The following is a 27,097-nucleotide window of genomic DNA, read 5'->3' on the forward strand; positions in this document are numbered from 1 at the left end:
TCTGCAAGTGTCCAGCGTTTTTGTTGTGGGCAAGTCATGTTGCCTCAAGTGGGAAAGTACTGTATCTGGTACATTTTGCAACTTTTCCCTTTTTTGCAACACTTACACAGAACATTTTAATGTCTTTGGTTTCTTTTCTGCTTCTCGAAAGGAACATTCCTGATGATTTTTCTCAGGTACGGGATTTATTATTATTACTATTACTTCTTTTTCCCCTCAGAAGAATGTTGTTGGAGAACATCTACATGCTTGTCCACCTGCCCACGTTCAGTAAATCTCTCAAAGCTGTATATGTTACGAGGCCGCGGTGCGGGGAAAAGTCTCTGCAGGGTTGGCCGCGGGGCAGGAGTGGGGGCAGGAGCGAGGCGGGGCAGGAGCGAGGCGGGCCGGGGCGGGGCGGCGGAGGCACCGCCGTATGCACGACGGAGCTGGGCCGCCGTCGGGGTATTTAGCAGAGCGTTGGGCTCGGGTGCCGGTTGCAACCGTGGCTGGCAACAGCTTTTTTGGGCGCCATGAAGGGCGGTGGTATCGAGAACGCGGCGTTCGACACACCCTCCTCCGACTTCGGCCAGCAGTACCACGCGGGCCCCGCCGGGGCAGGCGCCGGCGGCGCGGCCCCCGCCGGGCCTGGCCCTTACCCCGAGGAGGGGCCCTGCGGGTGGGGTCCCTGCGCCCCCAGAGCTCTGCAGTTCTGCAACAATGCCAAGGGGTACTTGGCTGCTTATAGCCTGTTGGCCGTCTTCCAAGGTAACCTGTCCCTGCTGCCCAGGGCACACGCTGTTCCCCTTCCCGGGGCTGGGGGAGCCGGGCGGGAGCCTGAGCTGGGGAGGGCGGCGAAGGACTGGTCATGGGTGGTGGGTTCGTCTAGTGCTGTGGCTGAACACTGACGGTAATGGTTTGACTAAGGGACGAAAGTATACCTTCTTCTGTGCCCAGGATGGGGACGTTCCACAGTATTCCTTGTACTTCATTCCGTTTGTCCTTTTCCTCTTTTCGCACGTACTTTATTGACCACGAAGTCCAGGCTCTTTGCTTCACGCACTTGTCAGTGCTGCATCCCCACTGCCCACAGGGAAATAGCTCTTCATGTGCACACACAGGCAGAGGCTTAAAATCTAGGGATTAAAACACCAATATAAAATTGTAGCACCCCACTACTTTCTTACCTGCTTGCTAATTGAATTGAATCCTGGCCTGGTTGTGTAGGACTTCAGGTAAATTTGAAAACAGCAAAAAAATGTGATTTTGTTCTGTGAATCACAGTGCAGCCATCTTCTTAAAACTTAACTAATGATTTAAGTTGACCTTGGGAGTAACCTGAAGTTTAGCCTTGGCCTAAATTCCTGTTTTTCAGCTTCAGAGATTCTTGTCCATACTTTTGGTTTCCTGTAATCATTGGTTAGGGCCTTAGCAAGCCTTAGACTTAGAAAGTAGAAATGCTCACTGAGGGGAGGAGAAGAATTACTGTAAAAAAATTAGAAAATGAGATTTGTGGAACTTGGATGCATGTCTGCCAAAGGGAACGACTGGGTCTATATTCATAACCTTTCAACTTTATTTGACTAGCTAGGAAAGAAAAGGGTATTTCCTGGACAATTTGCTTTGAAGCTCCTTGTTGTTACTCATAAAGGGATTTCTACAGAGGCATGGAGGGGAATATTTGGATATTTGATGTTAGAGGAGAGAGCAGCCTGTACCAAAGAAATGCATTATTTGGATGGCTCCATTCCATGGGGAACCACACTGAGGCAGCTGGAATGGTATGAGGAGAAGAGAATTGGAGACTCTGCTTAAAACCTAGAAGATTACAACGCTCCTTGTAATGCTTGGAGATTCCTTGCATGAAGTAGTGCCTTAGTATGTGTTTCTGAGAACTTTTTCTGGTTTAATCCCCTTCAGATTCTGATCTTGTCTTAGCATATAGGTTTAGTTTTAGAAAAGAAGTATTTAGAAAGTTTTGGGATAAGCCTGTTGTTTCTTGCTTGACTTTGGAAGGTCATGCTAAATTTTTTTGGGTGGCATAAGAATAGGGATGGGCAATTAAAAATGCCTTAATATGATGCTGAAAAGATTGTTAAAACTAAATATAGTGTCTTGAATATTTCTAATGTGTCTCAATTTCTTAAAATCAGTCCTTCTGTTCTGATCTGATTGTTGAGCTGAATAACAAACTCAGCATACTTTAAAATCTTGGTTGTAGACTGGATAGGTTTCCAACTGTAAAAACAACTTGTATTATAAGAATCTCTGTCCCCTTAGGAGGTTATTTGTGTTGCTTGTGCCACTTGTCCAAATATTGCTTTGGTTATTTAATGCTATATGTATGCCAGGCACCTAATGAATGTAGTTCAGGTTTAAGGCCTTAAAGGATAGAAATTGAATAATTTTTGTTTTGGAAGCAGGTGTAGGCATGGCTATTACAGATCTTGTGACATTCCTGATGTGTTACCTGGATTTTCTGACAAGAATCTTTCCTTTGCTTGAAACATAAAGGAAACTGGGTGCTGAAGACTAGCTGCAATTCCTTTTGAGATGTGTAAAACTAGGTTCATCAATAAGAAATTCAGGCTTGTGTGTGAAACTTTGTGAAAATATTCAGGTCTTGCAGCTTCAGAGTTTAGATAAAAGCACACAAAACACACCTAGGATTTTGAAGTTATGTGACCTAACACTGTACTCTAGTTTGGGTCTACCCTCCAAATTACAGAAACCATCACTGAGGAAGATAAGATGTATCTATTAAACTTGCCTAATGTGCCTCTAGAAAAGATGTTTCCTAATGCATTGAAGGTTAATGAAGTAATCCATAACACACTTTCGCTGAATGTAAGTTGTTGTCCTAGTCTTTCTAAATGAGAGAACATAGTGGATGATTATCTGTAGTGACCTGGTATGTTGTGAATCTAACTGAAAGCATGTATTTGTCAGCTTATTTTCTAGCTGCTCTCAAAAATAGATTGTTGTCATTAGCACCTGATATGCTGTATTGCAGCTTCTCAGAAGATTTCAGGTGGAACTTAACTCTAATTTCTTGCCATTTCTGTTTCAAGTACATGTGAAACTTGTATTTCCAGAGCACAAAACACTTGTTTGCCTAGAATTTTTTTACATGACTAATACCTGCTTTCTCTATGGCACTTAGAGTTGCCGAAATGTATGATTGCATCTAGTAATACATTAACTGGATATGCTGCAATTCATAGCTGTAGTAGAAAACAAGGCAGAGATTATCTCACTATTTTGAGTACAAGAAGGACTGTTTATTTCTCATGTTGTTAATGATTTTTAGTAAATAAAAAAACTGAAGCACAGTTTAAGACTGTTCAGTCTCATATATCTAAAATCTTTGTATATCAGTAAGATTTTATAGGCTGATGAGACCTGGTACTTTTACCAAGGCATTTTTAATTGTTACTTTTATGTGTTGTTAAAGCCACCATTCTTATGACAACTGCAAAACACGTGTTTTTTGTTGAATGGATGAAGAAAAAGAATACTCTTGTGTTTTGTGATAGCAAATAAAGTTGGTGTACAATTAATCTGGATTTTGTGTCAGTACACACTCTACCTAAATCCCTAACAGATGTGGCAGGACAACAAGGTTTTGGTTGGTAATTTCTATACTACAGTTTTAGGTGTTGGGATGTCCTTACAGAATTTGTTTTTCTGATCAAACTACTATCAGTCAGATTCTGTCTTTCTTGAAGAGACTTTAGTGATTAATCACTGGATGATGTAATTGGAGAAGTTATGCTGCCATTCATCACATCTGCTTTTTTACAGATGAAGTCTAATTATCCAGTATAATTAAATGGAAGGCTTTATGAGTTTTAGAATGTAAATTAAAGGTAGTAACTTAAAATACCTGTGAAAGACAATGCCTTCTAGCTCTGTAATCCACTTGCTGTGTAGCACACCTTCACTCAAGTGTTTTAAAGCCTTAGTAAGTGTTGAAGTTCTGGCAGGTGGGAAAAACTTGTTTGTTCATTCCTTCATGCTGGTATTGTTATTTGGTTAATGCTTCTTAAGAGGAAAATAAAGTTACTGGATGTATAACTAATGGCACTGGAAGGACACCTGTATAGTTGTGTCAATCCCAAATGAGTTTAAGTGTGATGACTAAACTAACGGGTGAAATTGTCAGCCTTAATAAAGAGGCCATAGTAGGGTATTGGAACTAAGATTGTGTGAAGAGTTGTTTCCATATAGAAAGCTGACGTTTGGCTATTAGAAAATGGCTGGTTTATTCGGAGTAATTTTTTAAATAAAATGCTCTAATGAAATGTTGAAACTTAGCTCAAGTAGTTGTACTTATGGATGGTGCAAAGCTTGTTGAAAACTAACTTAAACACATTTCTGTCACTAGTCTTGTATTCTTTTCTTAGATAGACAATAGAAAAGCATGTTTTAATTTTAAAGTAACTGAAGGGCCTGTGTCAGGGAAGATCCTCATCAGTCATCTGTAAGGTTACAGAACTCAAACGTGTTTGTACTTCTGACTCTAAGACTGCACAACTATTTTTTCAGGTATCTCTTTTATTATAGGTACAATTTAATTAGACTATAATAAAGTTATCTGACAGTGTTATAGTTACAACTGTTTATCTTGTAACTGAATCCTATTTTGGGATTGCTGAAACCAAACTTACCAAAGTTTAACTACCTAGTTTTTTTCACAGAAACACAATGTGAAGCAGTGTAGAAGATTTAAGTTAGTCTACAAACAGTGCTTGTGTAAAAATGGACATAGTGTGTTTAAGCATGCACTGGCAATTGTGTGCAAAAGCTTAGTTGTACTTTTGGTTAATTTTTTTGCAGTTCATCTGTGTTTTGGTAGGGCAGCTTGTGCAGTGATTTCTTTCCAGGTTGTTTTGTAACTTCAGGGAAGTTACAGATTCAAGGGGTAAACCTTCTTTGCTTAGTTGAAGTAAATCACCTCAGTTGCTCTGACACAGTTGCAAAGAATTATTGAATAGCTTTACACTTTTTTATATTATGGAGGATTCATGTTTGTTCACCTTCTTTTATCTTCCCTTTGTGGTGGCAGGGAAGTTGGGTGTTTGCAGTAAGTAGAAAACTATGTCCTGAACTTGCTTCAGCCATAGCATGTATTCTAATGCAAGTTATAACTTTGACTAAAATACCTTTAATTTTTAAAGTGTCTTGTGACACCATAAAGCATTCTGTTTGAAAGCTGTGCTTCAGACAAATACATAGGTCCTGTACAATTTGACTGGCTAAGCTGGCACTGTATTACCTACTATGTACCTGTATCTTATAGCTAGTAAATACCTTATAAAGCAGCCTTGTATAAATATATATAAAGTTAGCTCTGCAACTCTATTGAGTTAAAGTATCTTTGACTAATTATCTCCTTTTTTTATTTTTGTAGGTATTGTGGTAAATGGCCTGATTAACATTAGTATTTCAACAATTGAGAAGCGTTACGAGTTGAACAGTTCCCTCACTGGTTTAATCTCTGCAAGCTATGATATTGCTTTTTGTTTACTGTCACTGTTTGTATCTTACTTGGGAGAAAGAGGGCACAAACCACGATGGCTTGGTTTCTCAGCATTTATGTTAGGACTGGGCTCACTTGTATTTTCCTTACCACACTTCAGCAGTGGAAAATACCAGTATGGAAGTAAAATTGAAGGTAAGCTTACAGTTGTTTTGAAAGTTAAACTAAAAAATTTAAATCTCTGCATTAACTTGGTGCAACTCCTTATTTTCAACTCCTTACAACATAGTTGATCTCTCTCAATGTCCTAAAACAGGGTGCTATCTGTAACTGAAAATTGATTCTTTGAAATCTGGAAGTTCAAGAGCTGCCTCTCTGCACAGTGAACTTTATTTTTCCAGAAGGAATATGAGTGTCAATATCGGTTCTTGCTATTAAGCAACATTTGAATAAAATGCTTTTTTTTCTTGCCCTGATGAATGCAATTAAAATTCACTAAAGAAAAAAATTATGTGGCATCTCTTAGGAGATGGAATCAAGCTGGGTTAGCAAGGTAGGGGAAATGTTAAAGCTGTTAATCTTGCCATCTTACCTGAAGGTGACTAGTGCTTGCATTTCTTTGTGGTTTTGAACTATTAAAGGCATGTTGATTAATTCATTAACAAGTTTTTCTAAGTTCTTTTAAAAGATGTTGATTTTAACTTAAAGATTTACTTGAAATAGAGAGGGAACAAGCAGTACTGAACTGTACTGAACAAAGCAGTACTTAAGTCATGGGTGTAGCTATCCCTCAGTTCTTAAACTTTGTTCACAAAACAAGACTTAGCACAGTGTGATTAATGCCAACTATTTGTATTTCAATTTAGTGGCACACCTATAATACAGAAATGTTCAGATATGTTTAAAGCAGGATGACTTAATCTTTTAGGATTGTCTTGTTATTGCAGTCTTTAATCAAAATAATGCCTTCAGTGACTAAACATATTAGAGTGCTCACTAAAAAAAAAATCAGTAGCTATGAAGAAACATGATGAAAGGTTGTTGATCCTCAAATTGATATCTTCAGTAGTAATCATTTTGTCCCCTTCTATGAGCTGTCTACTTGTTAGTCTAAAAAGTTGGGCAAGCTATTTTTTCCTATCTAATTAATGAGGATCTGAAATGGAAGTTAACTGAACAAGGTCAGAAGAAAACATCTTTACTGTTTTGGGGGCTGTGAGCAGATAATTACTTGTTAGCTCTTGGGAGAAGGACAAAAGGGTCCTGGCTCTGTTACAGTCCCATTGCCCTGTAATTCTGGTTTCAGTATTCACCTTTCTACTGCACTTTGATGAAGGGGAAGCTGAATTTAATACATAATACATAAAGTTTCATTTTTTTTTTCATTTGGAACAAGATACTGACAGTGTGAGAGAGTACATTACCAGTTATTCCAACGGATTTTCCCCCTTTCAAACAATTTTAGTTGAAATTCCAAGGAGCATGTTACTGTTTTATCCAACATCCATCATTGAAGCATTGAAGATGGCTGTATATATTGATAGCTTTATTAGGTACATGTTCCCCATGGAGTTTTGAAACTTAAAAGGAGTGGGGAATTTTTGAATTGGCATGTGTTTCTTCACCATAGCACTGTCAGGTGACAGCTTGCCTGCTGTTTGGACTGTTGTAATGCAGGTGCCTATGCTGTGCTGGTGGTGAACACATTCCAGATCTTAAGCTAACTTAAACAAAACACTATCAAAAATAAATGACTGAGAGTGCAGGGAATGTCAGCACTGGGGCAGTCAAAATAAATCTTCAGGTGCAGTGCAACAGCATCTCTTAACTGTCAAGTGAACCACAGCACAGGTTTATGTGTTGTCTGGTTTAACTAGTTCTGCGGTTGATGAAACATTTTAGCGATACAATTAGTTGCAGGATTTAATAGCACCACACCCCAAAAGTGTTCCTTTTAGTTATTTTGCTTATAGAGATCCTAATTTTTTTTTTTTTTAATTAAGCTTGTATTTTATGCTTGTATTAAAATCCACCACTGAATTTTTTCTGAACAGGCCTTATAAGGCCAATTTATTTATCATAATACTACTTCCTAGAAATAGTCTAATCCATTTCATATTGAAAGATCTGCTAATCAGTTGTCTGCCAATTATTGTTTGGGGTTGGGTTTTGTTTCTTTGGAATTGTGTTTTTTTGGAGGGAGGGGGTGGAGCGGCGGAGTTGGTTTTTTTTGGTTTGTTGGGGTTTTGCGTTTTTTTAAGACACCGTAAAATGTGTTTTCTATTTTCCAGAAAGGTTTTAGACTCAAATTTGTAACCCAGGTACAACCAGCTGTTTGTTCTGGTAAATTTCCAGGTTGCATGGGCTGCTGGTGCCTCAGCTGGCTGTGGTATGTGCAGTCAAGGGCTCCCCCTGCTGCCTTTACAGGATCAATTTAACTTGGTTAATTAGCACGGAGGACTGTGAGAACCACAAATATTATAAGGAGTGTACCTTTAAACTTCAGTCTCGGATTTTATTTTAAAAATTAAACATGTTTCAATATGTCTGTGGCAGCAAATGAGAATCCTAGTTTCTCACTTGACACAAGGAAAATAACTTCATTGTGAAGACAGTCAAACATTGGGACAAGCGTACTCAGGATAGTTCCTAAGTTGAAAGGAAGGAAAACTTTAAAGACTCTTCCTTTTGATGTGAGGTTTTCTTATCCCACATGTTGACCTGTTTCTGTGCAATGGCACTGTATCGCCTATGTCTGCTAGAGGAAGTAATGATTTAGATAAGTTTTCTTTAAATACCTGGTGCATGGCTAGCACTTTCTTAAGCTTTGTTTTGTGAGACCATAGTGTGGATTGATCTTGGCTCTTCTATGTGTAAAAGGATGTAAAAGGATCTAAGAAAAATAAAGGCTGTAATAATTTTGTAGTGAAATAGTGTGAATTAGTTTACTTATCTGATCTGGATGACATTTTCATATATTTGTTTAGTGGGGCTCATTACTACCAAATGAATGGGTTTATCCTCCTTCTTAGGGTTTTATGCTCTTATGAGGAGAACCATGGAAATGTTTCTCCTACATCTTGTCTCTTGGTATTCTGCTACCAAGAGTGCAATGATAGCAAGAGAAAGGAGAGGACAACACGGTACTACCTGTTTTCAGTTCCTCTTTTCTCTTCCCTCCTTGTAGTGCCAAATATTACACCAGCAGACACAGCCTTATGCTGCTGTACCACTGCTTTCTTTTTGTGTGTGTGCATAAATGCAGAGGTTTTACGTTAACTTCTCCTTTTAGAGGCATAGCAGTGTGTGTTCTGAGAGAGCGGTGTAGGTTTTTAAGGTTTTCATAGGTGAACACTTTAAAAAGACTGAATGTAAAGAAGGATTATCTTTGCTAATGACTTCACTTTCTGTCAGGCAGATTTCCTCAGGTTGTGCAGGCTGCTCTGTCATCTAAGAGTGGGAGTTGTTAGTTCTCCTCAGAACTGTTATAAGGTGCAGGCACACAATGAAGTGTCTGTTACATGGAAGTACTCATAACCTTTGGAATGACCATTTGACAGGTGGTTGGTTGTTTGGTTTTTTTCATACAATAATTTCTGGTCAATAATACTTTCAGTAAGCCAAAGCATATTTATAGGGCCATTTGATTCCTGTTGCCAAAGCGTATTCATAAGGCTATTTCAATCCTGTTTCTTCATAGAGAGGAAAAAAAACCCAAGCCCTGCTAATAAATCTTTTGGGGGATATGATATCACAGAAGGCTTGGCACTGCAATATTGGATATATTAACAGGTGTGAAAATTAAAATAGGAGCCTGGCATAACAGCATTCATTGTAGTTTAGCTTTTAGTACAGATTATTCTTCAAGTTGGACTGTGAGTTAGGTAACAGAGTTATAAAGTCTTGCTGTCTCTGTTTTTCAGATACATGTCAAACTGCAGAAACCACCTTTGCTAATGCCACTTGCAGTGCCAGCACAAGCTCTCCACTTCGCAACTATCTGTACGTCTTCATCCTCGGACAGCTGCTGCTGGGAGTTGGAGGAACTCCTCTGTATACTTTGGGGACATCTTTTATTGATGATAGTGTCCCAAAACACAAGTCTTCCCTTTACATAGGTAAATTTAAAACTTTATAGAACACTGTCTGCATAGATTATAGACTGCAATGCATTTTAAGTATTTTTATGAATTCGTCTAATTTAAAAATTTTGTGATTATTACTTATGTGCATGAAGTATTTCTGCATCAGTTACAATGCAATTTAGATACTAATCTGCTCTAAGTACCAAGTCTTATCAATTTTCATTTTATAGAGCATGGTAAAGCTTCTTTGAGCACCCTTGTGTTACCTTTTCATGTCAGTAACTGAAAATTGTTAAATGGTTCATGTAGCTTGTCTGTAAATGATAGAATAAGTTGTTGCAAAAAACTTACACAGTATTTTTCAACACCTGTGAATAAAAAGTATCAGTCAGGTCAGTAGCAAGATCATATTATATCCTTTAATAATTTAATTTACTTACCTTCTCATAGTAGGCTGTCCACTCATTGCATATCCACTCAGTGCATAAACACTGGTGTGTCTCATCTGATCAATCCCGTTCTCTAGCCACATACAAATTTGGCACTTGGCTGGAAGTACAGAGATTGCCTCACTGGGAGTGTTTAAAAGCTAAGGAGTAGTAATACTTAGCAAAGGTTTTTAATCTTTTTCAGTCACCATTCTCTAGGTTATATGCCATTTTATTGCCAAGTTCATTGCAGTCTAAGTGTGTTTTCTATGGGTATGAAGATATTTATTTCCCCTACCTCATATGTAATCTGGTTCAAAACATATTATCTATACTTCTTACTTGCAGGAGGAAGTCAAAACATCTCAGGTTCCAGGACTGTATTCAGACTAGAACAATATTTTAAGGGGCAAAATTGAAATAATTATCTGTTTGCATGCAAATTTTTCACAGTTTTCCGAGGCAAGTTACTTCATTTGATGCCAACAAACAGGATAGGTGCCTATGACAACTCTGAGATGAAAAAGACAAGTTTTGTTTTTGCTGTTTCTTTATTTTGAGAGGGATGATATTGCATTTTTTCTTCCTCCCCTGAATCCAGTGAAATAAATAGAGCAGAATTAGGGTTGTCTGCATAAATGGGGAAACAAGAAGTGACATGAAAACTCAGGAGAACGGTGTCAGTGTTTATACTTTTAGAAAAAGATCAATACAAAAAACTAATTCATGCACAGTCTTCAGGCAACTGAGTTGACTTCAGAAGAGCAGTGTATTATGCCTGATATAACAAAACTGGAATGCAAGTGAGTGGGTAGGTAACTAAGCCTTGATTATTTTCCTTGCTTCATGCAATGTGTTAGTATTTAAGTATATTGTGTTGCTTTACCTTTTACAAGAAGGCTTATGCAGTGCAGAAAAAATAACAAAGCCCCAAAAAAACCCACAAAACAAAAGCATAATAATCCCAGAACCCACCCCTAAAATGGTCCGTAAATAGCTGCCAGCACCTTTTGCTGTAAGCCTGCAACTTACAAGTTGGTATTTTCTTTATCCTCTATATTGGGTGCAGGTTCATGAGGACTGGTACATCTACAACTAAAGCTAAACAATTCCAAATGTATTTAAATTGAGTGTGTGGGAGAAAATAGGCACTTTGTAAGCTCAGTTTGAAGTTCTCTGGGATGAATATGAACTTAACTTAGAAAGTTCCTGTGACTATGTCACTGTTTCTGAAATATAGGAAAACCTGGGATATATCTACTCAGTATTTAATTTTACTTACCTGACTGTCACATTCTGCATTGCTTTGTCCTCTTGCACCCCTGTCACCCTCCTGGCTCCCCCATCATTTCCTCTTACTAACTAGAGGAAAATTAAGTACTTGTGATCCATGCACTTCAGAAACAAATGAGAAATCCAGATTATTCAACCTGGGGAAATGATAGGAATGCATGTTTACTAATTAAAGATGGATCTAGTTGCTATTAATTGGAAACCTTAATTTGCAGACACAGTATTCCTGCTGTCAGTGAGTGCTAAACTGCCTGCCAGAAATGTGTCTGATAGGCCAGGAATGCTATTGTGACATCAAAAAAGTCTTATACTCTTTTGTAGGGTATGGTTACACCTGCAGCTTTGCAGGTTAGTGGTTTCTTTTTTAGGGGGAGGGAGTTAGGGTGTTTGTTTTTGTTGCTTGAGTTTTTTTCTTTAAAACTGCCAGGAGCTGTTAAGAGCCTTGGCTTTGTATTTTAAGGCAGATATTACTCTAGTCACACACTTTATGTAACTGTCTTCTTGTTTTAGAAAATCTAGAAAACAACTTAAGATTGAAAAATAGAAATAAGAAAGCTCTTAAAGATTGTAGTTAATACAGTTAACAACCAATGTTCATAATTTCACTATTTTTTTCACTAGTTATTTTTTAAATGTAGGCACAAAATGGGGAAAAAAGCAATCTAATAATGCTTAAAGGTGCAATCAGCCTTTTGCTGAACCTGAAGCTTTTGAGAGCTGCAAATTTCTTTGTAGAGGGTTAATTATAGATTTTGTCTTCTAGGTGCTACAACTATAGTGACAGTAAAAGAACAGGTTGACTTACAGAAACCCTTTGGTCTGAAGTTGACTTTAAAATGTTACTAAAAGAAAGCTTAAAAAAATAAAGAAGTTATCATGAACTTGATGTATTTTCTCTTTTAGGAGTTGGCTATGCCATGTCTCTGCTGGGTCCTGCTATTGGCTATGTCTTAGGAGGGCAGCTGCTTCAAGTTTATATTGATATCCAGATCCCAAAAAGGCAAGATACAACTTAGTTTATTGCTTCCTATTTTCTTTTTCTAATATTTTTTACTAAAATATTCAGCTTTTCTTCCTGTGAGGAGAAAATTTTTCAGAAAATACTGTGTTTTCAAAAGCTTCATTAACTTGAAACAAGTTGCACTTGAAAAGGCTTCATGCTAGTGAGTTACTTCCTAGAGTGAGTAGTGACTTCATTGTGTGTGGAAGTTTCTCTGTAGTGCAAATAGTTAGTTCTAGCATTTAAATATTAGCTATTCTAAACCTCAGTAGCAAAAAATGCTTTTCCTTTTGCTTAGTTGTATATTCGGGGTTAAACCTTCATCTACTGATGTCTTGTGGAACTGTTTCCTTGAGCTGGAGTATTAGGATTAGGATTCCTAACTCCTAGAGAAGAGCTTGCTAGAAAATCTTTGTGTTGAATAATCGTCCATTTTTTAAAGAAGTGTTATAAATTGTACTAATAGTTAAATCAGCAGCTTCATTTACACTTTTGTTTCCTGTGTTTTAGAGCCTTCAGATTGATGCAATGGCATTCTGAACTTCTGAATTGGTTTTGGTATAACTCATTGATTGAGGAATCTTTCTAAATCCAGCATTCCCAGTACCTTCATAATGCCTCAGAATCTTGAAATCAGGGCCATAGAATAGTCTTTAAATTGGAATGACATTAACTAATGAGTTGAAGGCTACATTTGGTAGAATTCAGTATTTTTATAATTGCCCAGTGAAGGTGGTTTAAACAAGCAAACAATAAATTTAATATAAAACTAAGGAAAATAGCAATATTAAAAGGCTTTGTTTTAAAATGTATTAAAAAGAAATATTCCAACTCACTAAAATGTGAAATTTAGAAAGGTAAACCTGCTTTTTCTGAATTACTTTTCCAGTACAAAGATGGATCAAGATGACCCACGTTGGCTTGGAGCATGGTGGATAGGATTTCTTGCATGCTTTTTTCCAGTTTGGTTTCTTATAATACCTTTTTCATGCTTTCCAAAGCACCTACCAGGTAAAGGTTTAGCAATGCTTGGCTACTTTGAAAGAGACATTTGTTCATATTTTTGGGTTGTAGAGTACTGAACCGAATGTTTCCTGTTTGATTTTGTTTCTCAGTTAACTGTCTTTGACTAAAATCTGAGGACAAATTTGTTTGTTTGGTTTTGTGGTTTTTTGTTTTTTTTTTTTTTTTTTTTTTTTGTTTCCCCCTCCAATATGCAGCCTTTAAAACAAGGTGAATCAGCTAGAGGGAGGATGTCGTGTATGGTGGTCTTGTCCATGGCCAGGGGGTTGGGAATAGATGATCTTTAAGGTCCCCTTTCAAATCAGCCCGTGATTCTGTGATTCTCTGTAATGATGAACTGGACTGGAAACAAATACCTAAGTGTGGAGACTGGTGGTCAAAGTTTGAAAGGTGCTTGTAGCTAAGCACCCAAGACTGTATTTAAAGCTTCTGTGTTACCCAGCAAGAACAGTGAAGAAATTCCATGAGCATCCAAAGGGACTTACTATGGTAATATTGAAGGAGAAAAATGATGGAGGAGAAAAAGAAAAAATAAAGTAGGAAATGGAGAATGTGAGGATGATTTAGAAAAAAAGGGGCTTCAGCATACTCTGAAGTTTTTAGGATGTCCCTGATAATATCTTCTTGCAGCCAAGACCTTCCAACGTCTAATGAAAGTACAATGCTTTCAACAAACATCTTTGTTCAACAATACAGTATTGATCTCTTTAAAAATCTGTGCCAATAAAACAGGCAAGAAGACCTGTAATATCTGAAAGCACTTTCCCAACTAAAGGAAACAAAAGTTTTTGTGGTTCACATTGTCTAAGAGTGCAGGTATTCAGTGTTTTCATTGTTGATAAATATGACTATTTGTAGGAACTGCAAAAATTCAGTCTGAAAAAATCCCTGAAACTCATGATGATGGAGGTCAAGTACAGATTCAGACCAACGATATTGGACAAAGTTTTAAAGACTTTCCTATGGCTCTCCTGGTAAGAAAAAATTCAAATTTGCTAAAACTGAATATATTCTGAGAAATGAAATTATTTTCCAGATGTTAGAGGCCTATAGAAATGGCTTATTGTGTTGTGAAAGAGAAAACTTCAATATTACTGATAACTTAATGCACATTCGTTTTGTTGATGCCTGAGATTGTTAGAAAGGCATATTACTGAAGTTCCATTTCAGAGGATCTCCTTTTAAAATATAATGACTTTAGTTGGTACCAAAATTAAATAATTTCCAGAGTGTTATGATAATTTCTCCCCATAGATACTCTTGAGGAATCCAGTGCTCATGAGTCTAATAGTAGCCAGCTCCTCAGAAGCTTTAGTTGCCACTGGATTTGCCACATTTCTACCTAAGTTTATAGAAAATCAGTTTGGAAAGTCGTCAAGTTTTTCAGCAACTATTGGAGGTAATATGGCTTTTTAATTTTAAATCTTATATATATATTGTGTTGAACACTTCATTAACATTAGAGGTGGAAGATTATATGGGTATCTTTTTTGTTTGAGATGTTTGTGAATGTACTTAGGTGGAATGCAGTAATCAGAGCAGTATTTTTGTTATTCTTGCCTGCCCTTAAATATTCTGGTATTACTTAAGTACTCTACGTATTCAGAGTAGACTGAGGATTTTCAGTGCTGATGAAACTTTTAGTTTACTAGTAGTTTATTCCTTTCTTATTCTTGGTGAAAAACATTTAATTTTCCTGTATTTGAAATTGCCTGAAGGAGCAGTAGTATCTTAGTCCCAACTAAAACAATCAAGATGAAGGGCAACTCGGGAAAAAAAGCAGTGCTTATCACAAATAAGAAGTTGATTTTGCCTTTCTCTTCTTTAATTCCACACTGACATTACAATGAGTTTGCAATAAAATGACTGATCAGAATATGTAGTAAGTCTGTTATATAACTGGCTCTGCTGTAGTTGGGTTACTGTCACCTGTTTTTATCTGATATGCAGAAGTTATATGTAGAACAGGAGAGAGCTTCTATGAAAAACTGAGTATTGGAGGAACAGAAAACATCAGATGGAAGAGCTGTGCTCAGTAGACTCACGTTATTGACATAATTAATTCTGAAGAATAGCAACCAGATCAAGTCAGAAATGTCCATAATGCAAACAGATGCTTGCAATATGCAGATTTAATATTCATAGAAAGTGTCTTGCTGAGCTGTAGAGTGCTGCACTGTAACTGTGGTAGTTGAGCTGCTCTTTTTCCAACAGAAATGTGTTTGGGAAAGACTTCCTAAATTACTTCTCTGGGCAATATTAGATAGTATCATTGCATCAAAACAAATAATCTGTAATTTTACATAAAAACACATTGGAATATATGCTCAGTTGTTAATCAAAGACTAGGAGTGAAGTGAAAAGCTGTGTTGCATTTTTTGTCCATAGACCTTGATTGAATGTCTTTGAGTTGAAAATATTGAGAGTGCCAATTAAATGTACAGCTTTAAAGAAATGCCTACAGTAATGTTGAAAGCTGGCCGTACCTGAACTGAACTAATTAGTCTAAGCATTACCAATGATTGTGGAAACTATTTAAACTGTCATTGACTGTGGTTTGTGGAATTCCCAGGTCTGTGGCCTGGGCAGTTTTGTCACTGTACTTGAACTGTTTGTAAAGTTAGCTGTCTCAGGTTGGTGTAAGTTATACTGAGTTCTGTGTTGTATTATACATTAGCCATATAAAAATGCTCAGTTATTTATCTGGAGTGCAAAGAGGATAAATCATGGTAGACTATATAGACTATGACAGCAAATCTGACCCACTGATCTAGACTTCTTTAAATCTTTCAGTAGATGTCTTCTTGCATCTTATGTTTCTTGTATAACAGAGTTTATGTTCTTTTATTAACAAGTTCATAACAGATGTATAAGAAAGAACATGGACATGTCAAAAAACCACTGAAAGAATGAAACAGGATTTTCTGTTTTCGTGGAGACACCTACTGGTGTTCAGAGATTCCCACCCCATAGTGCTCCTAAGTCATCTAGTTTGGCTGTATTGAAGTTGGGTTTTGGACAACTATAAATTATACTTTCCAGTTAAAGCTCTGGAAAGGCTAAAGGTGATGTAACAGTACAATAAATTGCTCATGTAGTTAGATTCTGGTAGTATGGTTTGAAAGCAATATCACATGGACTGCTTTTTGCAGGTAACTGTTTTGATGTTTGTTTTTCTTAGCATAAAATTGCGTCACAGTTAAGTCTTGTACTTTTATGTAACTGCTCCTTGTCTTGTTTTCCTCTAGGACTTGTACTAATTCCAGGAGCAGCACTAGGCCAAGTCATAAGTGGTGTCTTGGTTTCCAAGCGCAAAATGGATTTGAAAAGCATAATCAAGTTCATGATAGTCACCTGTACAGTGGCCTTAATATTAAACACAGTGTTTTTATTTGCTAAATGTGGGAATGAGCCTTTTGCAGGTGTCTCTGAAACATATAATGGGTAAATATATTTTAATGCACTCTTGGCTTTCATATTAATATTTATTCAATTGCCATAGTTTCAAATAGTACACACCAGCAGTATTTAAAAGCAGAAGGAAGGCAACTAGCTATTCCAGAAGTCTGCTCTCAAGTGGTCAGTTATCCCATCATAAATTAACAGAGGCAACAGCAGCTGTTTGAAGATCTGTCAAAGAGCTAGATGGGGCTGTGCAAGATAATTCAAGTAGTCTGGTACTTAGGAATTGATAGATGCCATCTAAAAAAATCATAGGTGTCAATTGTATGCTGTGTAAGTTGACAAATAACTTACCAATACCTTTTTATTGTTTTCCCAAATCCCCCATTTTACGCAAAGGCTAGATACTGCTATCTTGTATCAAAGCATAATCTCATAGTTCTTCTCCAGTGCATAAAGAGACACTTGAAGCTAAATGAGATGGGGAAGAGGAGTGGTGCAGTTTGCTGACACATTAGCATGATGTGTACCATGAAAACAGGGGAAATGGGTTGGGGAGGAAATTGGTTTTGTAGCCTCAAATGCCCATGCAAGTTGGTGGAAAGTAGAAATTTACTGGTATGCAAAAGTATGCAAAATGAATCAACAAAGTTCCATACACTGGTGACTGAAAGAAAATAAAAAACCTTGAAGCCCAAAAAGGCCCAAGTTATGACTCATTCTGATTTCATCTTTACAACTTGTTATATAAATTGGCAGCATATTTAAAGGCCAGTGTTGAAATTGGATGACTAAAATATGGCTTTGCGACAGATGACTTAGACAACTGAGAACTGTGAATCATAATTCAGATTTTGGCTACAGCAAGGTTATAATTACATATTTAGTGAAAGAATCTGTAGTCATCAATAAAATACTGAAGATACAGTATAGAAAATGGTATATGAAATTACCTGTATTTTTATATCAGGTCCTATGGTAACAGGCAGCAGATAAAAGTTACAGCTGAACTGATTTTCATCCTAAGTTAAATACCACTAACTTGTATTTTACAGTTTTGTGTAACTTTATCAGTAGCTTAACAATTGCTAAAGGCTACTTAGCTACAGCAAGTTAACTAAGTTGGAAGTTAACCAGTCCTGAAATATATCTCTTCTCTTGGTATCCATTATAAGAAATGGCTCATTTCTACCTTATGCAGTATTACTGGTTGGCTTATACTTTACTGGATGTGTGCATCAGAATAGTTAGTGGCATTAATACAGTGCCAGTTCTTAAACTGTTTCCCATACAGAAATAAAATATGTTTTAAAAGCAGTAGCTGTTTTAAAGCAGAAATTTAAAAAAAATAATAAATGTGTAAACTTGTACAAGAACAGACAAGTTTTATGCCTTCATGCTACTGAACAAATGCTTCTGAATGAATAAGTTGTGAGACTACTCTGAGAGTTGACTTAGAATTTGATGTAGATTTTTGTCAAGAATTTAAAGAAATCCTTCATGGCAAGCATTATCTTCTTATTGAAAAATAACTCAGAAAGGTGAGAGAAGCTTTTGCAGGTTTTGTCTCAGAATTATATGAGTACAGGATCACTTGTTTGTGTTAATGAAAACAGCATCTTACTTTTAGTAACACTATTTATTACTAAATAGGCTATCAGCAGAACTAACATAATTTTGTCCAACAGGCACTTCAGGGAATTGCTTTTGCCAAATTCTATTGCCCAGTGCTTCCCTTAAGACTTGAAGGAACAGAAATGCAGTGAACTATTTCTGTTCTGTTCTGTATTTTATTTCCACGTGTCTCTGGGTCTCTTGATTAAAAACTCCTATAGAGTTTTTTAATGAGCAATTGATGGTCTCATCAGCTAGATTTTTTAGAAAAGCCAGGAGTATCTTTTTTGTTTTATTTTTCTCTGACTGGGTATAACTAAGTGTTCATTCCCTCTTTGGAGGTCAGGGAAAGAGACACTGCACATGTAAACAGGACAAATGCCACCAAATTGATTAAATATTTCTAGGCTTTGCATGCCTCTCAGGCTAGGAAGGCACTGAATGTACAAATCTGATTAGTGAATTTGCTTATGGTGCAATGTAGTTCATTCTTTGTACTTAGAAGAATTGAAGTTAGTTTGCTTAGGCTTAAAGCACAAATTAATTTAGTGGAGTTCTGCTGAATTACAACAAAATGGATTTTATATGTAGTTATGATGTCCCTTATATTCCATTTGAAGTCTGACTGTATGTAAGTTAATTCCTACATAAACTATTTCTTCTATTACTATTTTTTTGTAATCTCAAATTCTCACAAATAAACATACCTTTAGATAATTAATGTGGAACTTTAATTTTACAGTACAATATTTAAATTCTAGTGGCAGTGCCAGAACTTGGGTTTAGCTGACTGAACTTTTAAGCTGTGAAAATTCTTTACTTATTAATGAACTACAATTTGAAAATCAAAGGATGTTTTTATTCTCTCTGGTTATGCCTTAGGACAGTCCTCACACAAACCAATGTGATCTTTCATGCTAATAGTACAGTGGGACTACTTCAAATAAAACAGTACGATTACCTGTATTAGAAGTAAATTGAAAGTAAATATAGTGTGCAAGAGTTAAAGTAAACTCTGTTATTAGTTATTCCTTAAACAGCCAGAGGAAATCTTTAAGGTCCTTCAGGGTGTCATTGCACTCTGCATTTAAAGTGTACAGTTGTCTTTGTGCTCATACAATTTAGATGTCTCCATGGCAGTGTTAGAAATAGTAAAAATAAGGTGGCTTTGCAACTGGACTCAAATCAAAAAAGGGGAAGAATGTTGGAGTATGATCAGTAGAATAAACAACTCCAAATACTGGTTTTAATCTTGTATTTTTTTCTTGAAATTATAAATGGAAGAAATTCAAATACCTAAGTGGGAGGGGGAGGATGATATAAGAGTTGGACTGAGATGCAGAATTTTCTAATCTCTTTTTTTAAGTGGAAATTGGAGGAATAATCTTTGGATAGAATAACAGCATAAAAAACCCTAGGTGTATAATAAATGGAAAATCCAGAGCTCTAACTACTATGCTTATTTTTAAACAACTAAGTGCATAAGTAACATGAATAGAGTATTTTAAAATTTATTATGCTATAAATATTGCTTTACTTGTTTACATATCTTCTGTTTTCCTGTTGCTTTTTTAAAAGCCTATTAACTTCTGCTTTTCAGAACAGGCACTCTGTATAACTTAACAGCACCATGCAATGCAAACTGCCGGTGTTTGCGCTCCGTATACTACCCAGTTTGTGGCAGTGATGAAGTCCAGTACTTTTCTCCCTGTTTTGCGGGTTGTGCCTCATATCTTTTAAACAACATGAAAAAGGTACTTTATGCAATGAAGATAGCTGATATGGTTTGTTCTGGTTTCCTGTAAAATGCACTGTATTTCAAGATGTCCTTCCTACAATACCAAATATAGGTTGTATTTAACAAAATCCAGCAATTACAATACACAGTTCATTTACGGTACCAGTGTGACTCCCACTGCTGATCTCTTAACATGTTCACTGCACAGTGCTGGGCCTCCCCAGTTATTGGGAAGGTATTCATGGGTTGAAGCCAGGTCAAGCCCATTACTCTCTGAAATGTTGCTGGTAGTTGTCTAGCTTTTTATACTGTGTGTTGGAACTACACTCCCTTCCCTTCACCACCCATGTTCATGCTGGTCAGACTAACTTAGGAAAATGTTTCCACTCTCTTAATGAACTCAGAAGCATTTACATCTCTTTTGAGTCACTGAAGTGGCACAGCTGTTTGTTTTCTATATAGCTTTCTTTGCAACATTTCTGGTCATTCACAGCCTGTGTTGTTCTGTGAGTTTTCTGGGCACAACAGTCTTTCCCACCTCTGGGCGTTCTTTTGTTGTAAGGGTTTACTGGTTAGCCACAGTGTTTCTCATTTGTGTGATGCCATTCTCCAAGTGTACATCTACCAGACTTCCTAATGCTGAAAATAAGTTAAATCTAAATGTACTTTAAATAGAATTGACAATTGGAAAACTCAGCAATTGTCTTGAGGTTCTGAAGAACCTGCAGTTCTTATCTAGATCTTTAAGCAAAATGCAGTGTTTATTGTATACATATACATATACATGACAACCTGCTTCCGTGAGTTTTGAAAACTTGAATCTTAGTAGCGCCTGATGCAGGAACGGTAAGCTGTGAAAGTGCCTAGGTTATTATCAAGCCTTCCTGGAACTGAGGGGCTTTCTCTTCTAGTACAATAGACTCTTGAGAAGGGATGTGGGAGCAGTATAGAGAGATCCAAAAAGCAAGCTGACCCAGGAAAGGCCTTTATACTTTTATATTGGAAAATGAGAGAAGATATTATCCATAAGAAAATGTAGGAGAGTAACTACTTCTTGCAGTCAAAATTTCACACTTTGTTGACATGTTATATTTTTCTTTGAAAACAAACTCTGTGAGTTTAGATAAAGAGCATATTCCATTTGTTCACCTGCATATAGAAGTGGTACTATATTGCTTCTGTTCTTTCCTGTTAAAGTCTGAAGTGTAGTGCTTGCCTCTCTGCATATGGTTTGCCTCTAACCTCTGCAACTTTTTTATGAGTGTAGCTAAAAGCTTACAAAGCATACAAAATGGAGGCTGTCACTGTCTTTTTAGGTCAAAAATCCAAAAATTCCTTTTGCTCAGGTGAGGTGGATCAGTCAAATTCTGGTGAGCCAGTTTTAAAAATTAATCTTATTTTCATGTGCTCATCAGGAAATTAACTGTTTCCCATATAGTAAGGTCAATGTTTATTCTTGTCTTCTGTGATGCAAATGTAATGAAAATTTACCAAAAGGTGTCATTTTGTGACTTTCTGGGAGCTAAATTTTGTCTTATAAATTATTCGTAGACATACCACAACTGTTCCTGTATTGGGAAATCAAAAAGAAGAAATGGTTCAGAAGACTTTCTCTATGAAGCTGTTCCTGGGAAATGCCCAACAAAATGCAAACTTTTACCTTTATTCCTGGTCTTCTTCTTTTTTACTGTTGTTTTTACATTTATGGCTACTACTCCAACAACCGTGGCCATTCTCAGGTACATTTTTTGGTCTGCAAGAAAGGTGACATTGTTTTGAAAACTACTGTCAGTGAAATACTTAGTTCTTTTGCTTTGCAATGCAGTATTTTAACAAGGTTATGTAGTAAGCAAGCAGTACTTTAAACAGAGCATAGTCATACCATTGTTCACTCTTGTTAGTAGATGAGTTTTGAAATTATTTTTAAAAAATTTCTCTAGCATGCATCAAAGTCCATTTTATGAATTTTGAGCACTCTTGACTGTTTTAGTTGAAGCAAAAAGGAATAAATGTGCTTTGTGCTTTGATCAAGAAAATATTTGTCTAGCCTGTTGATAGTGTAGGCATTTCAAATTGTGTCAGGAAAAGGACAAAATAACAATTAGTCTTCTATTTTCTACCTTAGATTCCTGTCTCAGTTCAGAGTTCTAGCTTGAAAAATTGTATTCTGTCAAGAACTGTAGACTATTTCCCATGATACTGATTTTGTATGTATGGTGGTCACTAATATAAAATGTGATAGTGAGTTAACCAGTGGTTTTGCCATCTTCCAAATTGCTGAAGCTTATATGCATGAAATATAGTTTTTGTTTGTTTTTATTTTTAAAATGTGCTTCTCATTCTGAATTCAGAGCTCTTTTGTGTTTGTTGAAGTCAAACTACAAGTTTGACTTGTAGTTCTAATACTTCCAGAGAAAAGATAACCATGATGCAATAGCATGTTGCTTTGTGAGGATGTGGCTAGATGCCCTTTGGCGAGAGGCTGAGGAAATCAGTAACATCCTACCAACAGTGCTTTGTAATAGCCTCGTGTCCAGGTTTGGTGTAAATCTGGAATTAACAGCTTGTCATTAGTGTGGAGGCAGAATAGCATAAAGTTCTGCATTATCTTCAAATTTGAGCTGACATAGTTTTATTTCAGCAATTCTAAGCAGTAACATTTGGATATTTGAATCCTTATATAATTCAGCTGAAATAGTGGAACAGTTTTTTATGAAAAAAAGGACTGTAAGTAGATTAATTTTCAAAGACTAATTTAAATAGCTAAAATGTCAGTAAATTTTACAGTATATTCCAATGTCTTTTCTGTAAGCCTTTGTTGTGCAATTTCAAACATAAATTCATATATTCATGACAGTGTTCTACTGCTAGAAAAAATCTACTGCATGATGCGGAACTCATTCTCCTTCTCTTAAGTGCCTTTATAAATAATAGAATCCAACAGTTACTTCTTTATGTATAGTAGCTCTGGATTGCATCCTAACACTATTTTAATTTCCTTGGTTATTCTATGGAAAAAATGTTTATATCAGGACGCTGATAGCAAGCTTCCTTTTTATTTATACTATTTTGTTAAACTAGTTAAATCTAAAATTTCTTGATGGGCTACTGGTGTTTTTTCAGTCTTTTATCTAAACACCATTTTAAATAGTTGGGTTACTTGTTCTGCACACTGGATTTATAAACCCTTCAGCATTTAACAGGTTAAAAGAGTATATAGAGAAAGCATATTCACACAGCAGAGAAGTAGAAATTGTTTACTCTGTCTTAAACTGCAAATCTTGTTTACAGATGTGTACCAGATAAACAGCGTTCATTTGCTCTTGGAGTAAAGTTACTGTTTCTGCGAATACTGGGTATGACTTTCTTGTTGAAACATTGAGTAATCTATTTATTTGACATTTTTGTTCTCAACTTTAAAATAATGCCTTAAAAAACTTTCAGGGGCGCTTGAAGCAGTCTGTCATTGGCTTATGGAATACACTTGTAAGGTTACATCTGGATTCAAATTCATTGTTAATAGGGCATTCATGCTCTCTTTAGCCTTTCTCACTCTTACAAGCACAAGCCACATAGAGGTAACTGCCATTCTTTCAAGTAAAACACGCCTGGTGCTATTTTCCCCAGAAGAAGGCCTATTCTGAAAACTGAGATAAGAAGAACTGATGAAAACAGTTTCATGTAACATCTGAAATCCAGAAGTTTAAAAGAAAAATGAATATGTGGAGCCTTTCCTCTTCTTCTTCCTTTAAAATGTCTTTTACTAACTTCAGCATTTCTTAAGATAGATAATTGTGCATAATTATTTACAGAGTATAATGTGGGAAGTATAATACTTTAATTCCATATCTAAGCATCTCCAGCATTTCAGTAGGACAGATGAATCTTTTTAAGTAAAACAAAGGTAAGCATATGTATTTTCTGGTCCACAAGCATTTGAATTTTCTCAGGCATAATGAAAATTCTTGTTTTAGTAGTAGACAGTTTAAGAATGGTATATTTAATTCAAGACTGGGACAAGACACAGTTGCTGATTGGACTTTCATGCCAATATTTAGTACTGTAGCCATTCCCTCTCCTTTCAGATTACATATCTAACACTCGCAGTAATGATTTCTGCCTTGCTGTATTCAAACTGTGATTAATATAAGTTATTCTGCTGATAAAGTGTAATAAAACAAACATCCCCACAGGTAGAAATAAGCTGGAAGTCTGTGATCAGTGTTGTATAAGGGTCCCTCTGATTGACTTAACTCAGAGTTCAGATATTTATGCTAGATATCGATCTCCTGACTTCACTGTGGAGCGATAGAACTTTTTGCACTGCTTGTACTATGGCTGAAGAAGGCAGTACCAGAGTTACTTACCAGGACCTTTTTTTGCTGTAGGCTTTAAGAATTGCACAGGGGTTTTAAGCTGAAGATCTAGTGAGGGCCATGGCTATTTGGTTAGCTCTAGGAGAGTTTAGGCCTTGGGTAGTTGGGTAGACATGCAGTGATGTACCTGGTGTGTGTTTATTCTAAAATTGGCTGTACTTGGATGCAATACACTTGTGCATTATAACACACAAAAATCACATGGAGTTAATAAAATCTGTACAAGAATAATTTTAAACAGTGCTTTTTTTTTTTTGGTGAAATTTTTACTGGAAGCTTTGCTACATATGAGGAATAGGGAGAAATGTGTAACTGAACATTTAACATAATTATATTTTAGTTCTCATAATTTGGAACAGGGTGGTGTGTATGGTCAGAAGAAAGGAACTTTTTTCCTTTCAGTTACATTCCTGATTTCTTGATTAGTTTTTTCACCATTGATTTTAATTTTTTTTTCCAGTGAATACAGAGGAAGTTAAGAAGCTCAAGTCTTTGAATAAATTTCTTGCTTAACCAAGTGTATAATGAATTAACTCTCTGCATCCTACCTGTTAACTGAGAGCATTGCTAGGTGCGGACTTACTGTGTAATATGAAGCCTATGACTTTGATTAAAATTGTTACATTTAGTGTCTGGTTCTCCCATTTTATCTTCCCCACCAGCTTAGCATTTCACTGTATGCATGAAAACTAGTATGTCAAGTAACTCAAACATTCTAATGTGTTGCTATGTTTTTTAGGTTCTATTCCTGGACCAGTTTTGTTTGGTGCTGCTATAGACAACAGTTGTACTCTGTGGGATATTGATGAATGTGAAACTAAAGGAGCTTGCTGGGTATATGACAATGAAAGAATGGCTTATTTGCTCATGGGCATAAGTAAGTCTTTTATATTAAATACATATACTAGATAATATATATACTGACCTTGTCCGCTAGATGGGGATTATTTTGATATAAAACCTTACACTTTTTATTTTTGGCAGCAGTGTTTTTTAACTTACTTTCATAAATGATCAGCAAAATATTGCGGAAGGAGAAACATCACAGTAAGTAAACCCTAAATATTACTTTAAAAACTCCTTTAAAAATTACACAAAATAGTTTTGGTCTTTGATCTTGCTTCATTGTCATACTTATTTACTAGATTTTTAAGGGACTGGCTCACACTTCAGTCTGTCTTCAGGGCAGTGAGCATGAACAGGGATGTGAAGATGATGAGAGGGATGGAGCACCTCTCCTATAAAGAAAAGGCTGAGAGAATTGGGTTGGTTCAGCCTGGGAAAGTGAAGTCTCCAAGCTGACCTTATTGAGGCCTTTCAGTATCTGAAGGGGAGCCTACAAGAAAGATAAATGGAGAAGGACTCTATAAGAGAGAATAGTGATGGAACAAGGGGTAGTGGACTGAAACTCAGAGGGTAGGTTTTGGTTAAATATTAGGAAGAAACTGTTCACTGAGAGGCATCGGAACAGGTTTCACAGACAAGTTATAGATGCCCCGTGCCTGGAAGTATTCAAGGTGTGGAGCCTTGAGCAATCTGATCTAGTGGAAGGTGTGCCTGCCCCCAGCACAAGAGTTGGACAGACTTTAGATTCCCTTCCAACTCACATCATTCTGTGATTATCTGGGTTGCGTGTTGGTAGTTAAGGTCTGGGGAGCTTTCTTTCTCTTTTTGTATCTCAGTTCTTTTCTGTAACTTTATATAAAGTTCTTGAAAATATGTCTGAACACTTGTCAGAAAAAAATCCTGACTTGTTTAACAATTTGTTCCCTTCAAACGTGTGGTATATATGCCAGTGGGAGAGAGGGTGTAGGTTAAGCTTGCATGAGATTAAGTGGTGATGTCCTGTCTTCTAGCAACCGTGATATTTACAGTGTGTGAGCTGAAGTACTGATGTCTAATCCTGAAACTGAAAAAGCAGCAGTCACAACTTGAGGATAAGGATCTCAAGGCATATTTGTGATCAAATACAATCCCTCTGGTTTTGCCCTTCTCCTTGGCCTTCCAAGTTGTGCAAACACCTTTCTATAGCCTTCTAAGACATCTGACCAGAGAATACTTAAGAGATATTCTATGTGGGAAGCTTTAGTTTCTGGAAAAGAGAATATTGATATAACAAATTACAGTACTGAAACAAGAAATAAGAAAGATTTGCACTTCAGGCTAGAATGGGATGAAGAAATACCAGGAGCAAAGCAAAAATTGGCAGGCAGGTGAGTGGTCTGAATTCAGCTGTATGACTGTCTTTATCTGCCCTTTGTCATTCATGTAGAGTATGTTTAAATGAAGGCTGTGAATTTCAGTCTTACAGGGTGTATGTAACTCACCATATGAAGCTTTATAAATGAGTGAAACACTGCCTCTGCTACTGCAAGTGAGTGTGATAAAAACTCTCCTGTTCTTTCATTCAGGTGCTGCTTGCAAAATCGTCACAATCATCTTTGTGATCATGGCAGTGTATTTCTACAAGCCTCCACCATTAACTAAAGCCCTGCAACAAAAGACTTCAGAAAAGATATCTGCTGTACACACATGAATTATGAGCAAATCAGGGACTTTTGAAAGAAAACTGTAAAAATATAAGCATTATTACAACACTTGTACCAAAGTTCTTGTACACCATTGCCTAAATATAAAAGATCATATTCAGCATTGAAGAACTTGAAATATTTTGAAT

The 27,097-nt window shown here is 36.5% G+C and overlaps 1 protein-coding gene across 1 annotated transcript; it reads left to right on the forward strand.

Moving 5' to 3' along the window:
- The first annotated feature begins 512 nt into the window (after nucleotides 1–512).
- On the forward strand, nucleotides 513–27,097 carry LOC134431896 (solute carrier organic anion transporter family member 4C1-like). The gene is made up of 13 exons (XM_063180170.1): nucleotides 513–747; nucleotides 5,393–5,656; nucleotides 9,385–9,579; nucleotides 12,171–12,267; nucleotides 13,157–13,278; nucleotides 14,149–14,264; nucleotides 14,545–14,689; nucleotides 16,539–16,734; nucleotides 19,907–20,060; nucleotides 21,596–21,783; nucleotides 23,336–23,400; nucleotides 25,160–25,297; nucleotides 26,832–27,097. The coding sequence occupies exons 1-13, from the start codon at nucleotides 513–515 to the stop codon at nucleotides 26,954–26,956; spliced, it is 2,040 nt and encodes a 679-aa protein (XP_063036240.1). The 3' UTR covers nucleotides 26,957–27,097.

Source organism: Melospiza melodia, chromosome Z (assembly GCF_035770615.1).
Source record: "Melospiza melodia melodia isolate bMelMel2 chromosome Z, bMelMel2.pri, whole genome shotgun sequence".
Lineage (NCBI taxonomy): Eukaryota > Metazoa > Chordata > Aves > Passeriformes > Passerellidae > Melospiza > Melospiza melodia.